General features: G+C 36.1%; 1 protein-coding gene across 5 annotated transcripts in view; it reads left to right on the top strand.

Annotated features, from left to right (window-relative positions):
* lama2 (laminin, alpha 2) overlaps positions 1–15952 on the top strand; it is a 185038-nt gene that overhangs the window by 65842 nt on the left and 103244 nt on the right. For all 5 annotated transcript variants that reach the window (XM_038271300.1, XM_038271297.1, XM_038271298.1 and 2 more), the window contains exons 18-20: positions 723–850; positions 3491–3577; positions 14203–14414. In XM_038271300.1, the coding sequence (XP_038127228.1) occupies positions 723–850; positions 3491–3577; positions 14203–14414 (427 nt within the window). The remainder of the gene's footprint in view (positions 1–722; positions 851–3490; positions 3578–14202; positions 14415–15952) is intronic.

The following is a 15952-nucleotide window of genomic DNA, read 5'->3' as shown; positions in this document are numbered from 1 at the left end:
TAGTATGACCCAGTCAGTCCAAGCTTTTCCAACATTTAAGTTGTGGCGGCGCCTAAATATTTCTGTTCAAAGATTCTTTCTGTTGAGTGTGACATAACCTGAGAAAAAACATTCAATGCATAGTTTAAAAAAAAAATTACCTTGGAGCTTGAAATACCACTGAAAAGTAGATTTACAAAGTATTCGCTCAACAGGTCTGAAGGCAAAGGGAATAATTTGGAAAGAAAAGTAAAATAGAGAAAAGAAGAAGTATATGTCCTTTTGCCATATTATTATGAAATGCATAACTATTTAACAGACATCTAAGTATCCGTCATTATTGTAAAACATCCTTTTATTCTTTTTGCTTCTTCTTAACCGTTTTCTTTTTTTAAGCTCTCATTAGTAAGGGAAATCCACCTCCTGATACAGTTTGTTGCTGATAAATTTGTTTTTTCTTCAATGTTTTGCATTAGCTTGTATTACAACATGATCTGCATCTTGGCAGTCAGTATTTACTCCTCTATATTAAGTACACTATGTTGTCTGCAAACTATGCAGTAAGGCAAAATGGATTTTTTTGAATATTTAAATAATTTCTAAATGTTAAAAAACTTAACATAAAGGTTTACACTCTTAAAAATGCAAAGATGATAAACCCTTGTCTCGGCATCAGAACAAAGTTTTTTGGACAAAATTTGTCCAAATGTTTCTTTTTAAAGTGTAATGTTTCTCTTCTCTAGGACTGCATCCACCACACCACTGGCCATCAGTGCGATACTTGTCTACCTGGTTACTATGGCAATGCCACCCATGGGACACCTCAGGACTGTCAGCCATGTGCTTGCCCACTTACTCTTCCTAGCAACAAGTAAGTTCTGGTGAACCCAGGGTTAATACTGCGGCAAATGTTACAGCCTGTTAGTGCCATCTAGCTATATTTATAATCTCCAATCCAATATAAAGACTTCCTCATTTTGGCTTAGATATAATTGTTGTGACATTATATTAAAAATATCACCACCACAGGTAGATTGGAACAAAATCTATGACCAAAAGCATTATCACTGTGGGACTAAATGTCATCATCATCTAACCATCAAAATGTGTTTGAAAAATAAATAAAAAACACACTTAAAACTTATTGGAAAAAAATAACATGTACAGTACCATTTTTTCTGAAAGCAAATTCCATTGTACTGCCCACAGTAGTACTGTGGTACAATGTACTGTCTGTCTGTCTGTCTGTCTGTCTGTCTGTCTGTCTGTCTGTCTGTCTGTCTGTCTGTCTGTCTGTCTGTCTGTCTGTCCATCATCTATTTTCTTATTTATTTCATAAAGGGTGAAAAATGAAGCTGTACATGAAACAAGGTCTCTAACTTCAGGCATCTTTTGTGAGAGTCAGTTTACTTTGATCAAAAGTAAGGAATTCAGACTGAATCTAAACCTTTTCAATAGATATTGAAACTTCAAGCACACAGCTAATCATGAGCATTAGAGATAATCCTTGGGTTTGTTTTATGGTTTGTCTTTTATAAAAAAGCAAACCTTTGGGAGCTTGATATTACCTTTTTGTTAGACATTCCTGCAGAAAATGTTCATGTTAATTTCTGTCAGCTCTATTCATGTTTCAGCATACGTGGCCCTTGGTCTTTGACAAAAAAAAAAAAACAACAAAAAAACAAACTCTTCCTCACCCACCGCGGCCGCTCCCCCTTTTTTTCCCCAACTATTATTATTATTATTCATGTTATTATCGACAGAGTTAAAAAGATTATGGATGTAAAGATGGATATTGGAAAAACAACCAAGAAATTACTTATATAATAAATTCAGGCGGTAAAATAATGCAGTAAACGTGTTCCATTCAGATCTTAGTGATATTGAGACACACATGCCCACACACAGGCACATTGTTAGCAGCAGCTGAGAATTTTCACACAGTCATGACGTGTCATTTCAACCAGGCTACGAGCTAAAGAAAGGCACAACTCCCCCTTCCCCCTCTGCCTCCCTGCATGGTAATAGTAATAATGGCTTGAAGTGTCAGCTCTGTAAAAATATCCATATAGCCTCTTCACCGTTTGCTGTTTAGTAACAACAGCTTCCATGAGAATCTAATAAAGCAAAATCATATTGGTGTTGCTGTAAGAGCAGGGTGCTTAACTAGACTGTCAATAGAAACCAGCTTAGTACTTTAGTTTGGTTCGTTTAAAATACACCTGAGTTTTCACATCAATGGTGTTTTATTCTTCTATTTTGCAGAACTTACATTAAAATATTTAAATATTATATTATATTTATAATATTAAATATTTAGGAATAATTTTAATTATTCCTTAACCTCGCTCTTTTAGCTGGTCAAACTTCACGAGTTGTTTTCCTCAATTTCGGTCATAAATAAAATCAAGCCGGCCTCCTGTCTGCAGCACTGTCTGCAGTCAGTTACAATTTGGGAGAGGTGCAGCGGAGTGTCTGCTGAGGGGGCGGGGACGTCTTTTTGTTCACTGCTGCACCTACACAGAGGTCCTGGTGTTGAAGTATAAATCAGCCTTAAGTATCTAGATGTGCAAAGCTAGCAAATACCTAAAAAGCTCTGCAGTTGTGATTTCCCCAAGTGAAGAAACCCCCTTTCTTTACATGTTTTGACACAAGAAAGTTTTTTTTTCCATTATACAGAACTTCTTTGGGTAGGTCTATCATATGACGGCAATATAAAATGTGTTTTATACCATGAAATTTGGAAAACCCTATAAATACTGTAAACAGTTGTTGGCAGCATTAAGTTAAATAGTAAATACAGTAGATTGTCAAATCTTTTGATATTTTTCTCTTTGACAAATAGTTATATTAAGTGTACAGTTATAGCATTTGTTGAAAAAAATAATCACCTTTAAAAACACAAAAAAGCCACAATTACAGCTAGGCTTGTCTAGCTGATATACGTAAGAATATCATTTTGCAGAGAACTAGTCATCTATATAAATAATCAGATTTTATTTAAAGAATCGGCTTTTATATTTTATGCAAGACCATTTGCCAAATCAGCTTATCTGGGCCTGGGTGAGCAGATCATCATGAGCCAGTCTGTCATCTAGTGAGCCAGTCTGGAGCCTGGAACCCGAGCCAGCTGAACTATCTATAGTTTATGGAAGTGGGAGGGCGACTGAACAGGGGGCAAATGACTATCACATTACTTTGGTTTCCTATCTCTTAGTCCATGTAGGCAACAGTTTGTAGTTAGAGGAGGCTTTCATTTATTTAATCACTGCTTTTAGATGTAGATATGCGTGTTTGGCATTAAGAAATAAATGTGAGAAAGCAGAGTGAGAAGAACTAGAAAGTGAAAGCAGGGCTGAGGCGTGCCACTGAGGTGACAAACCATGGTCTTAATTCGCCTGTGTCTTCTCTTCCTCGTCTTCTTCTACCTGCCTCTTCCCACACCGGGACAACGCTATCGACTTCAACAACAACTTCAACAACAATTACGCCACCGTGGAAACCTCAACAGCTTTAGCCCCACATGCCACCTTGGTGAAGGAGGAGAGCTGCTCTGTGACCGCTGTCAGCCCGGGTACACAGGGCCAAGATGTGACAGGTAAACACGTTTTACAATCAAAACATGTCATTAAAACCAATAAATATTTAATATCTTCTTTTACAGTGTCCTGCAATGAACCCAAGCTTTTATGTTTAATCAACTGGGCAGTCATTATCTTTGAAGATTTAATTGAAATAATTAAACTTGCCCTTAGATGTGCAACAAAAAGGAAAGCGGTTATTCTTGTCAGTCCCGGAAAGGTCCATTTGGGGAAGAATTCAATCTAGCAGTCTGTAGCTCCCGAAGAAAATGTAATGTGCTGCTCATTAACTGTATTGAGCACTATTTCTTATTGTCCAGTTGGCTGCCTATCCATTACACTTTTTATTATCCTAGTTGACAGACATGTTTGTGTCATTAGTTGTTGGCTTTATAAGCAGCTCACCACTAATGAGAAGTATTTTGCACTGGATGGTATTTCTTGTTAAAACTGTAGGTTGTACTGTCATGTGATGATGGACTCTGTGTTTTTTTCAACACCCAGGATAAGTAAACTGCAGAATATTTGTTGTTGCGTGTATCAAGCTTTGGAATCCAGACCTAAAAAGAGATGTACTCACTATTTTGTTTTAAATAATTGAGTTAAGAGAAAATGCTAACATACATACAGGCACGCTTTCCCCTTCCCGAAAGAAACCTCAAAATGTTAACATTTTGTTCTGGCTTATAAAGTGCAGAGATTTGATTTTCCTTCAAAATTAATAACCTTCTTAATCTGCTATACCTCTATCTAGAGTCAAATATCAAACTTGAGCATCCCTAACAGCTGCTATGATTGTTATTACTTTGAGAGCAACACTGCAATCCACAACTTTAGATATAGATAATTGGCTTGGGTCTAATTTTAGTGCTCGGTCCTGTTTCTCTTATAGACACAGCTGTTTGCAAAGTTTTGCATTAAAAACAGCTCAGCGTTCATCTCCTAGACACAACAACCTATGGAACTAGTTTACAGTTAACCCTTCTAACATGGAATGTTTTTTACAGATTAGCGCTTCTATGCTCCTTTTTTTATGTCTGTTTCTTTCTTCTTGAAGCCTGCTCACACTGACTATGGCTCTGCTGGAGGTTTCTTTCTGTTGAGAAGGGATTGTTGCTCTTTACTGTTGCTACATGCATATTTCGTGTGAGGAATTGCTCACATGAAGGGGGGGGGCAACAATTGACTGAAGCAATGTGTGCCACAGACAATGCTGTTTGGTGCATTCTTTTAGCTGCCAGGGGCCCCGCCATGAAGCTGTTCCCTTAAAGCGTTGCCTTTATCTCTGTGGAAAGATAGTAGCCACATTGGGGAAGGAGAGGAAAAAAATATATTTCACACTTTATCCTTGACAGGGTACAAGTTGAGATATATATATAAAAAAAAGACTTAGCACAAGAAAAGTACATGTAAAACAAAACATTTCAGCAGAAGGAAAACCTTGAAGGCTGGAGCCACATCTGAGTTAATCTGGTATTTGAGCATCAGTTATGTGTGTATGGGTAAGTGCGTTCAATTTGTCCATGGGTGCTGTCCAAAGCCATTGTTCTGGACCCTTCCGCCATAACATGCAGGCGAGTTTTGATAAGAGGGAAGCCGAAATCCAAATTACGTTGTCTTGAGAGCAATCTGCACAGAATTTTCCAACAGCCTTGAAGTCTTTTGTCGCTGGGCTCCACATGGCGAATCCAGTATTCCGAATTTGTAAGGATTTTCTGACTTGAAGGGAGCACATCCAAGATATTATCCCGCCTCATCTTTGAGTTCCACCAACGCAGCAAGCTTGCACCCAATCACACCCAGAATACGGCTCTGCTCACAGTCCTGCTCGTTCACAGCGTTTGCGAGCATGTCAACTGCTGTCTGCAGCCTGATCAATTCCCAAATCGCAGCTGACATCCTCTGTAATTGTAGATACATCAGGTATCCTTCAAATCCAAAGAGAAGAAATCTTCAGTATCATAAATACAAACAGCCACACATCTTCAACATCCTCTCCTGACAACATAGTGAAATGCACCATCCTCCAAGCCTTCCATGAGTCCATGGTGTATCCCACAAAGTATGTCCCAGCAGGACAGGACGGGCCCCCTTTTCCCTGTCTTCCAGTTGAGAAAATTTGATCAATTGCATTGAGAAAACGACTGACCAGGTCCATTGTTTGAATTTGGGTAATATCAAGAGAGGGCTCAGAAAAGGCTAGACACAGCAAAGCAGGTACAGAACAGGGAGTTGCAGGAGCAGCAGGAAAATGCGACCGCCTCCTTTGAGAGTCAGAAGAGACTCTACAAAGTCAATGAGCTGGATATTTGATACAAAACAAACCATTCTGATAATATGCCTCCCTTGAATTGCCTTAGTAAAGTGCCCTGAGATAACATGTTATGAATCAGGGCAGTAAAAATATACTGAATAAAAAAAAGATTAAAATCGTAGAAGAAATTTCAACAATGAAATTTGTCAGACCAACGATTCTTATTTCAGTCTCAACATTGAAAAATGTCCTCTGAGCCTCTAAACAGTGACGTTTAACAAAGCAAATGTTTTGAATAATGTCCTAGGTGCAATATTGTCCTTGAGAAACATACTCTCCACAAACATTACAAAAGCACAACTCCATTTCCTCATAAATCTTGTAATAAATCTGTTCACAAGATATATCCAGAAAGCCAGAATTTTATAGTGAAAACTCTTGTTCCAGTGACTTATACAGTGTGTCTGCCACAAGAAATCAGTCTAAAAAGTTATTCAGCAGAGCACTATATCCATTGCCTTAGGTGATTTATGCATTTGCAAAAAATACTAAGTTTAGTCTAAGGTATCATGTTTCTGCCTTAACTTTTAAAAATGTAGATGTTAAGGAATTTGTAGGAGATGTTCTGTGTCGCTCACATGAATTACCTGAGAGCTAATGTTTTCACGTTTTCAGTCTGTCCAGTCCATGGATCTGCAAACTTTACAATTCAAAGAGCAGTTATTACCCCCTGAATAGTAAAGTAGAGTAAAGTATCTTTTTAATTTTTTGTTTGTCAATTTTAGTTTATTTTAGGTTTAAAAATGAGGAAAAGCATAACTTTTGCAAACAAGATAAATGCATTTTCTTGTAAAGGAAAAAAGTGCTTCTTTTATTGTCATTCTGTGGAAATTCAACACAATTATTCATGGAAGACTGTAAGATGGTTCTTAATAATGTTTAGTGAAAGTCAAGAAGAACCATTTTGCAAGATCCCAAATAGCTAGGTTTAGCAGTAGTTTTACTATTGATTGCACAAAAGAATTAAACTTTTCCAGAGAAAAATAACTTTAGCAACTTCTTAACAGCTAGTTAAATTGTAAGATTCCTCGTTATGCCCAATGTACATTTGATGCGCTTTTAGCCTGTCTTCCATTGCTTCCAAAAACTGTTATTTGACTAAGTGATGGATGACATTTCTTTGTTGTCTACACCAAGGGTGTCTGTATTTTTTACTTCCAAATTGCCACATCTATTTTCCTTTTAAACATGGGCAATGCGTAGGAGCCTTTGAGTTATCCAGTTATATTGCTGATATCTTATTTAAGGAATTTAAACCAGTACATTTCTTTATTATTTAAAATAAATCAAACCTTTAAATACATTAAGAGTTCAGAAGGAGATCATCGTATTGCCTTGTCTAGCGCTGTCTGTAAAGAGTTTATTTTCAATTCATCAGATACTGACTGTGTGCATGTCTGCACTAATGGGGCCGCCATGCAGCTGACCCTCTATTTTAAAAACCATTGCTTTATATAGTGTCAGCAGTGTTCAGTTCCACTTTTATAACCTTAACTCAAAATAATGCACTGTAAGTTTGCCTCTTATAGACATTGGGGATGAGAATATGATGTTTGCAACCAGAAGTAAAGTTGACATTCTTTATGATTAAAACATTGTTTTATGTCCAGACTGACACCTCAGCAGTTCAGTTCCAATCAATCTATTAGCCTGTAGCCTATTTTCCTATTTTCCACCGCTGTCCAGCGGGTGTGACATCATGTGCGTCCATGTTGAATGGGTCCGACCTAACAAACATTTGAAACGTTATATTCAAGATGGATTTTGTGGATACTCAGTATGGAGCATCCAGCTCAACTCAGACAAAAATAGCAACTACGGGTAAGGTGAAGAAAATAAAATAAAAAAAATTGAGAAGGAGCAGAAGAGTGCTGCAGTTCTTTCTTTTGGCCACAGGGGGCCGTATAACTAGAAAACTCCATAATGCCTATTTAATAATCACTGGAGACCTATATCGCCATGAGACCGCCATGGTTTGTGAATTCTCCTTTATTACAAAACAAATTTCAGGAATTTCTTAGCAGCACTTCTTTTTCACTGTGCTTCAATGTGCTTTTCATATTAACCAAAACAGATCGAACATTTTAATAAGCTAGGTAAATGTTGTGCATGTGTGCTTGCTGATATCACTGATTGCTGCCAGAGTTAATCTCCAACATTGTGAATATTGAGCCTGAAACACCATGTTCCTGTAAAACTGCAGCTGAAAATATCCATGCTGTTTATACTTGGTCCTGCTGGTTGAGCTCTACATAGTCTGCATGCCTCGCCTCTTCATGCTATCCAGAGAAGTAACTCTGTCTGTTTTTTTTAGTCTTTTTATAAACCTTTGTTGCTGAGTGGCCCTCTGACCAACCTTTATTTCACACTTTGGCACCCCAGTACACCAATCTGATCTAGCATTTATACAGCTAATATCTTTCTCTTTAATGCTAACTTTCAATATGGATTCTCACATAATCCATAGGGTCTGTGTTAGAAGAAATAACATTGCCTATCTAATGGCAGTGTAAAGAGGTAATCAGCATTGTTGTTTCTTGTTCTATTAATCTGATTGATACCTTCCTTCTACTGTTCTACTTTATCTGTGATGCTTTTGTTATTGTTTGTCGTAATTAATTGTAATATGGCAATTTGTCTGTATTATGAGCTTTATAAAATGGCTACTCTATTCATCCCATGCTAATAGACTATCCTCTCACTGCTAAGTGGTTCTGCTTTTCAATTTTCTGCCCATAAACATCAATTAAAAAACAGCTGAAAAGCCTCTGTAAGCTCCAACCTTGTTAGCTAAAACACTCTGTGAGTCATAGCTGCTTCTCAGGGTCTGACAAGAATCAAAATGGTTCTGCACATAAAGTATTTTAAATAACATAAACTAATCTGATCAGGTGCCAAGTAGGCGTTGAGAATATAGTTACTGTTATTTATGTTTGCAATTATATTTGTTGGCATTATTTAGCTGAAGGCATTAACAATGTGAGTGATAACTTGAAAGAAATGCATTTACCCCTTTTAATAACACAAAAAGGTTATATATATCTCTTAAATACAGTGTATGGTATAATTAAACCCATGAATTATTAAACAGTCAATTTTCAACACATTTAATGAAAGCCTCAAATTTATATTGAATGTCTTGTCAGAAGTGGGTAAAGTAGCCAAAAGATTAAATTATTAAAATAAAAAGATGAGCTGAAATATGTAAGATTTTTTACACTAGAAACATTTTTACTCAGAGAGTGCAGATGACGAGAGAGGCATGGCTCTATATCCTTTTGTTTTTGTATTTTTGTCTTCAGTAAAATATTTCCAGACTTTTTGAATCAGATGCCGAAGCTGCTTGTGTTCGCCAAATAATGTTAAAGAAGTCTAAAAAAATTCCTATATCCGTTATTATTGAGATCACGAAAATGGATGAGCTGTTCCTTGGTATGAGGCACACCTCTAGTAAAAATTTCATTGAAATCTGTTCATAACTTAACATAACCACAAAAAAACAAAAACAAAGATATTGGATTCAGGAAGAAGAAATATATATATATATATATATATATATATATATATATATATATATATATATATATATATATATATATATATATATATACATATATATGTATATATACATATATATGTATGTATATATATATATATATATATATATATATATATATATATATATATATATATATATATATATATATATATATATATATATATGTATATATGTATGTATATATATATATGTATATATGTATATGTGTATATATATATATATATATGTATAGGTGTATATATGTATGTGTATGTGTATATATGTATATATATGAGTGTGTATGTGTTTATATGTATATATATATACATATATATATATATATATATATATATATATATATATATGTATATATATATATATATAATACAGTATATATATATATATATATATATATATATATACATATATATGTATATATATATATATAATACAGTATATATATATATATATATATATTTCTTCTTCCTGAATCCAATATCTTTGTTTTTGTTTTTGTTTTATATATGTATATATGTATGTATATATATATGTATATGTATATATATATATATATATATATATATATATATATATATATATATATATATATATATATACATAAATATATATATATATATTTGTGTGCATGTGTTTATATGTATATATATGTGTATATATCTGTATATATATATATATGTGTATGTATATATGTATTTATATGTATATATATACATACGCATATGTATATATACTTATGTGGATATATATATATATATATATATATATATATATATATACAGTTTGTTTCATTATATAGCTTTTCAGTTTGTTTCATTATATATATAATTTAGATTCCTAATCTAAAGCAGTATCTTACCAAGTTTAGCTCCAAAATTTATGAGGTACTGATGTAATCTTACATGCGTACCTACCTAGAAGATAATACAATACAGAGTGCCTACTGTATGTAAATTCTCAGTCATCCAGGTCATGGAAACCACAAACAGGCTTAAACTTGAAGGCAAGTGGACATTTACTCAGTTTTTTGAAGACATTTCGACACCTACAGTATGCTGGAGTCTTCGTCAATTCTATTGGCTCATACCAGAGCAAACCCCTGTTGGAGCACTTTGTTTTTTGGGATTGTTGGAGCTTTTTGTTGTCCATTGGCAATGTGATTGTTCTTTTGAATCATAATAGACCGTCATTAGACAGGTTAGGTGTACCCTACTGATAATGTAATGTTGCAATCTCCATATAGTAGATTTTAAGAAAGAGTTCCCAAGAGTGGCCATGACTGAATTATAAATGCTTGGAAGCTGAAACTGCAATCTTCCCCTTCTGTTCAGTGATGGATATCTTGACTACAAAATTTAGTCAGAGTTTTGCCTGATTCTGAATTTCAGGCTCCAATGGTATTCTCTCTCAATTCCTTCATATGAGTGCCTTGAGTGCATATTGATGAGTGATGCAAGCCAAACAGATTGGTTTAGATACCAAAACCACATGAAGTAACTTATTAGCAAATTGTGCGAGTTTTAGAAACTACTTAAACGTTTCTATTTAAAATTCCTATATTCAATGTGAAAAGTAAAATTGATTCTAAAAAGGCAAGTATAGAAATATGGACCTCCTGCTTCAGAATTTGCTTTTTCTCTATATTTTTGGTACAAGAATTAAAATACTTGTCATGTTTTCATGTTGCATCTAATATTTATTTCTACATTGATCAGAGCTACATGTGTATACCAAGTTAATCTAAAGAAGTACATTTGAACTGAAAACAACCAACGAGATTCACATAACAAATAAGATTCTAAACACATGCACCTCCCCTGATGTCCCCTCATCCTCTGCTCTATCAAAAAATGAGATTGATTCCAGTACAGTTTCCCACTTGATCGGGAAGATGTGCTTCTTCTGACACACTACCCACTAAGCACTCACATGCAGACCCACTCCAACGAAATTCGACACACATACACACACAGAATCTAATAAACCAGTTCTATTGAGTACCAAGGAGGGTCAGTGGTAATAACGGCTTGCTCCTCTTGACTCTTTCCCTCTCTCAGTTCTTTCTTTTCCCTCCTCTCTAAATTCAATTCTCTTTTCAATGTGAAGACCTTTCCACCCTCTCCATCTCCCTTGCCTTGCTCACGCTCTCCCTTTGCTGGCTTTCTCTATCCTTCTTCCTTGCTATTCCCCTTTTCAGCATGTAGGGCTTTATTTTGGCAAAGGCTTTTTATTTGGTTTTAGTGGCTCTTGTCCCTCTGTTGTGCACTCAGGTTAATATGTTTTCCCACATCTGAGGATCCTCCACTTATTATTCATATCAACAGTCTGAAAGGAAAAAAAATGTTAGAATGGTTCGGCAGTAAACACTTTTGCAACCTTTTTCTTTTACATCATAGGCTTGAATGTAATTTGACTTATTTTCTTTCTTGAGTAATTTCTGCCAGGAAATGTGTTTCACACTAAATGAAGACGCATAGAAAATCTTAGATAGCTTTTAGACATTTCTTTGCTATAACATGACGGATTCAAATGGCTGAATTAACTTTTTAGCAGTTTACTGTGCGGGTGCATCCTAAACACATTCGAATCAGGTGTGGTGACCCAGTAAAAAAATCTGAAAACAATGTTAAGGACTTGCTTTAAACAACAATGAACTAAAACACCTTTTAAACATACCAATGTTGTCTAATAACATACTATATGCAATATAAGATGTTTTAAATAACCTTGCTGCTGCCTCAGTTGAAGGCATAAAAGAATACAGCACTCCACACAACAGGCCCGAACTAGAAAATGGTACGTTTTTTATTGAAGAGGCTGAAAGACCCAAGATTCGCCAATGTATTTACTTATTTTTTGCTGTTACTAAACTGACTGTTACGTTTTTAAGCAAAAATTTAGATGTGATTCCTGGTGTCAGTACAGTAGGTCTCTATGACCTCTGATTTTTTTACCCTTTTTTTTTGTCATGTTTATATTTAAGGTGTAAGCTGCCCCGTTACATTTTACAAACCACTATTTTAGTGGTACTCCACTGTGTCTGTCATAACCAAGAATATGATATTAAGAGTTTTAAATTGACTTATCTGGAAGTTGTGTCGGACTTCTGAGATTTATAGGTGAAAAGCATGCAAACACAAATACCTCTTAAGTATTTTCTTTTCTACAGGCTTTTCTTTATGCATCTCAGACCTGTTTAAACACTGCTAGGAATTCAGAAAACATTAGGGTTTTTTGATTTAGCAGGGATGGTAAATCTTAATATTTATGGCTAGTGGCTTGGTATTCATTCATCCATTGTCTTCTACTCATCCAATAATGGTCCTAAGGGTAAAATAGCTTCCTTTCAGAAATTAAGCTCATGCCCAGTCCAGCTTCTCTGGGCCAAGGCAACCTCTGCCTGAGTCACCTGGGTCTCATGGTTTGGGTTGGCTGCAGCATTGTCTTTTTTTTTTTTTTTTCTTTCATGCTGATGTTTTATGCGTTTCTCCTTTTTTAAGATGAACAAGAGAGCAATTAATGCTTCATATAGATTGTATCCATCAACAGTAACACAATGAAACATTGCTGCATGTCAAACTATGCTAAATTAAATTAGCAATAAGTACTAATTACACCTAGCGTTTCAAATTGGAACAACACGCAGAACAGAAAGCGACCGACCGTTCTCCTCCTCCTATTCGGAGACTGTGATGCAGGTTAATATTGTTACCAAGTCCACGTTTATTTCAAAAACAAGAAAAGAAATTTTAGAAATATACCTCCTTCCCTCGCTTCTGCTTGTCTGATGTGTGGGTTAGATTTAAACTGTCAAAATTTTTTCCTGTCTTCCATATTGGGTTATTTTGTTTTTCAGGTGTACTTTTGTATTTTTTCGCTGTAGTGAGCAATGCTTTGTCTCTTAAATCCTTGTTGTAGAACAGGTCTGTTAAAAGTTGAGAATGCTCTCATGAGCTCCATGGAGCACTTGTTTTTGTGGTCCCTAACTGCTATCTGGTGGCTGGTGATGGTCCACATTTCAGACAGGTCAGCTAGTTGAAGTAGAGCTATTTACCTGACGGCTACATCGTTACACTCTCACCATGTTTTGCATTTTCTTTGAGCCGCTTCAGAATTTTTTTCTGGTGTGGAGTATTCATCACCAGGCTAATCCTTCGTGACTGTATGGATGAAACTGAGTTTGGTGTTCATCCTCTCAGTGTCACTGAAGTGGTCAGGTGTATGGTGTTGGGGGATGCAGTGAGAACAGCCAGTTATCTATTGAAAAGCTGAATCACTCCTGAACATTGAGTCTGCAGTGTATCGCTCTTTGTCTTTTTTGTATTATATGGAAGAAGATGCTGCAGCTTTAGTTCAGTTAAATAGCCATAGACGTGATCATGTCCTCTCCTTGAGTTTTTGCTTAAAGCTATCCATGATAAAATATATAACTCAAAATGGGTGGTTTTATTAGCCGTTGCAACTTCCCTAAAGAAAGAGGATATTATTGCAGATGAGAAGGTAAGCCTCCAGACAGCCTCAAAGTGAATCCTGCAACTTCAGGGTGTATCTCTATTTAAAAATACCTGACATCAATATAATGTAAGTCATTAGCAGAGATCTGCATAGGTCGACTACCGGCTAATTAAGAAATTTAGCTATTTATTTAGTTCAGGTCTGTTGGGGCAGGGACACGTCTAAATCTTTGAGTTTGAGATGACTTCTCTAATATTTCTTTGTTTATTGCATGTGATACTCATTCCCATTCTCTCTTTGTTTCTGCTGCCATCTAGATGTTCCAATGGGTACTACGGCCAACCTAACGTACCAGGAGAATCCTGCCAACCCTGCAATTGCAATGGCAATCTGGACCTTTCTGTACCAGACAGCTGTGATCCGATCACAGGTCAATGTTTGAGGTGTCGCCAGGGTTACGAAGGCTTGACTTGTGACACCTGCAGTGATGGTTACTATGGAGACGCCATCACTTTAAAGAACTGTCAACGTAAGTTGTGGACTATGATACTAATTATACTATCAAGTAATAAAATTAAACAAATAATTAAAAAAATTAAGCATTTAAAAAAACAGGGCCAATTCAGATAAAATTTTCAAAGTTCTTTTTAAAGGCTTCCCAACTTAGCCTAAAAAAACATCTAATACTACATCTACTCCTGGATTAAGAGTGTGGTAAAGCTGGGATTGGTTCACACAAGGAACAATTAAAAAACAAATATGCTCTTTAAAGTCTTGAGGAGAGAAATTAACTGATTATAGAATTATACTGGATTAAGAAATGTGTGTCATGATAATGAGGCGTGGCAAAATTCCATTTTCAATCAGTTTCACAATGAACCATTAAACAATTACACCAACAGAATACTTTGAATTGAAAAATGACTAAGGAGATTTTTAGCTTCCTGTTTTAACGAACATACATTTTTTGTCTTTGAATTTAACTGAATGAAATTGACAGCATCGCTGACATATTCAACTACAGCACATTTGCAATAGGTGGCAGTATGCATCTGTTATTTATTTGCAACCAAGAGGGAGGCCTTGTTAGTCCTTGAATCCAGTATGTGTGGTAAATCCAGAGAATAGGGCACACGTTGGACGGCGGACAGGTAGACAAGCGTTGGACCCGGAGGAGTAATGGAGCGGACTGTCACTTTAATTTATGATGGGTACTTAAACGGAACATGTGGAGGTTTTCCCCTGCTCAGTGTAACTCGGTTTTTCCTTCCAGGGGTGAGAAGGTTCAGGAATCCAGTAACGGAAAGTTTCCTGCCGGGGAGCAAAAAAAAAAAAAAAAAACTCATTAGACTCAGAGAAACAAAGCTAGGTTGGACTCAGCTAAACTCAGCTTGGCTAGAGTATCCAAAACTCTGGCGTCGAGTGAGTGACAGCCCACTGCTCAAATACTCCTCCAGATAATGATCCAATGAGCCGCAGGGAGGGACAGCGAAGACAGGGCACCTCCTGGTGGTGAAAAAAGAAAAAAAGCACAAACAGGCCACACAAACTGCATCCCTAACAACTCAGTCACACTCTGAAATTATATAGATATGTATTAACGTTTTTTTGTTTTACCGACACACGAAAACTATGTTAAAACCATCCATCCATTTTCCATCATGCTTATCCCTGCTGGGGTTGCGAGGGGTCCATCTCCAGCAGTCAATGGGCAGGAGGCGGGGTAAACCCTGGACAGGACGTCAGTCGATCACAGCGCAACACAAGGACAAACAAGACAAACAACCATTCACACACACACTCACCTAAGGAGAATTTAGTAAAGCGCATTAACCTAACAATCATGTTTTTAGACTGTAGGAGAAAGCCAAAGAACCTGGAGAGAACCCACTCATGCACAGTGAGAACATGCAAACTCCATGCAGCAAGACCTCGGGCTGGGAATCAAACCCACAATCTTCTTGTGCTCCCCATTGTCGCACTGTGCAGCCCATATTAAAACCACTTATACAGTATATATTAGATTCCTTGTGTAGGGCATTTGATGCCAGATAAATTCTTTTTTCT

This window comes from Cyprinodon tularosa, unplaced genomic scaffold (assembly GCF_016077235.1).
Source record: "Cyprinodon tularosa strain WSP-4 unplaced genomic scaffold, ASM1607723v1 ctg799, whole genome shotgun sequence".
In the NCBI taxonomy this organism is placed as follows: Eukaryota; Metazoa; Chordata; class Actinopteri; order Cyprinodontiformes; family Cyprinodontidae; genus Cyprinodon; species Cyprinodon tularosa.
The sequence above is the reverse complement of the archived record's forward strand: the minus strand, read 5'-3'. Positions and strand labels throughout refer to the sequence as shown.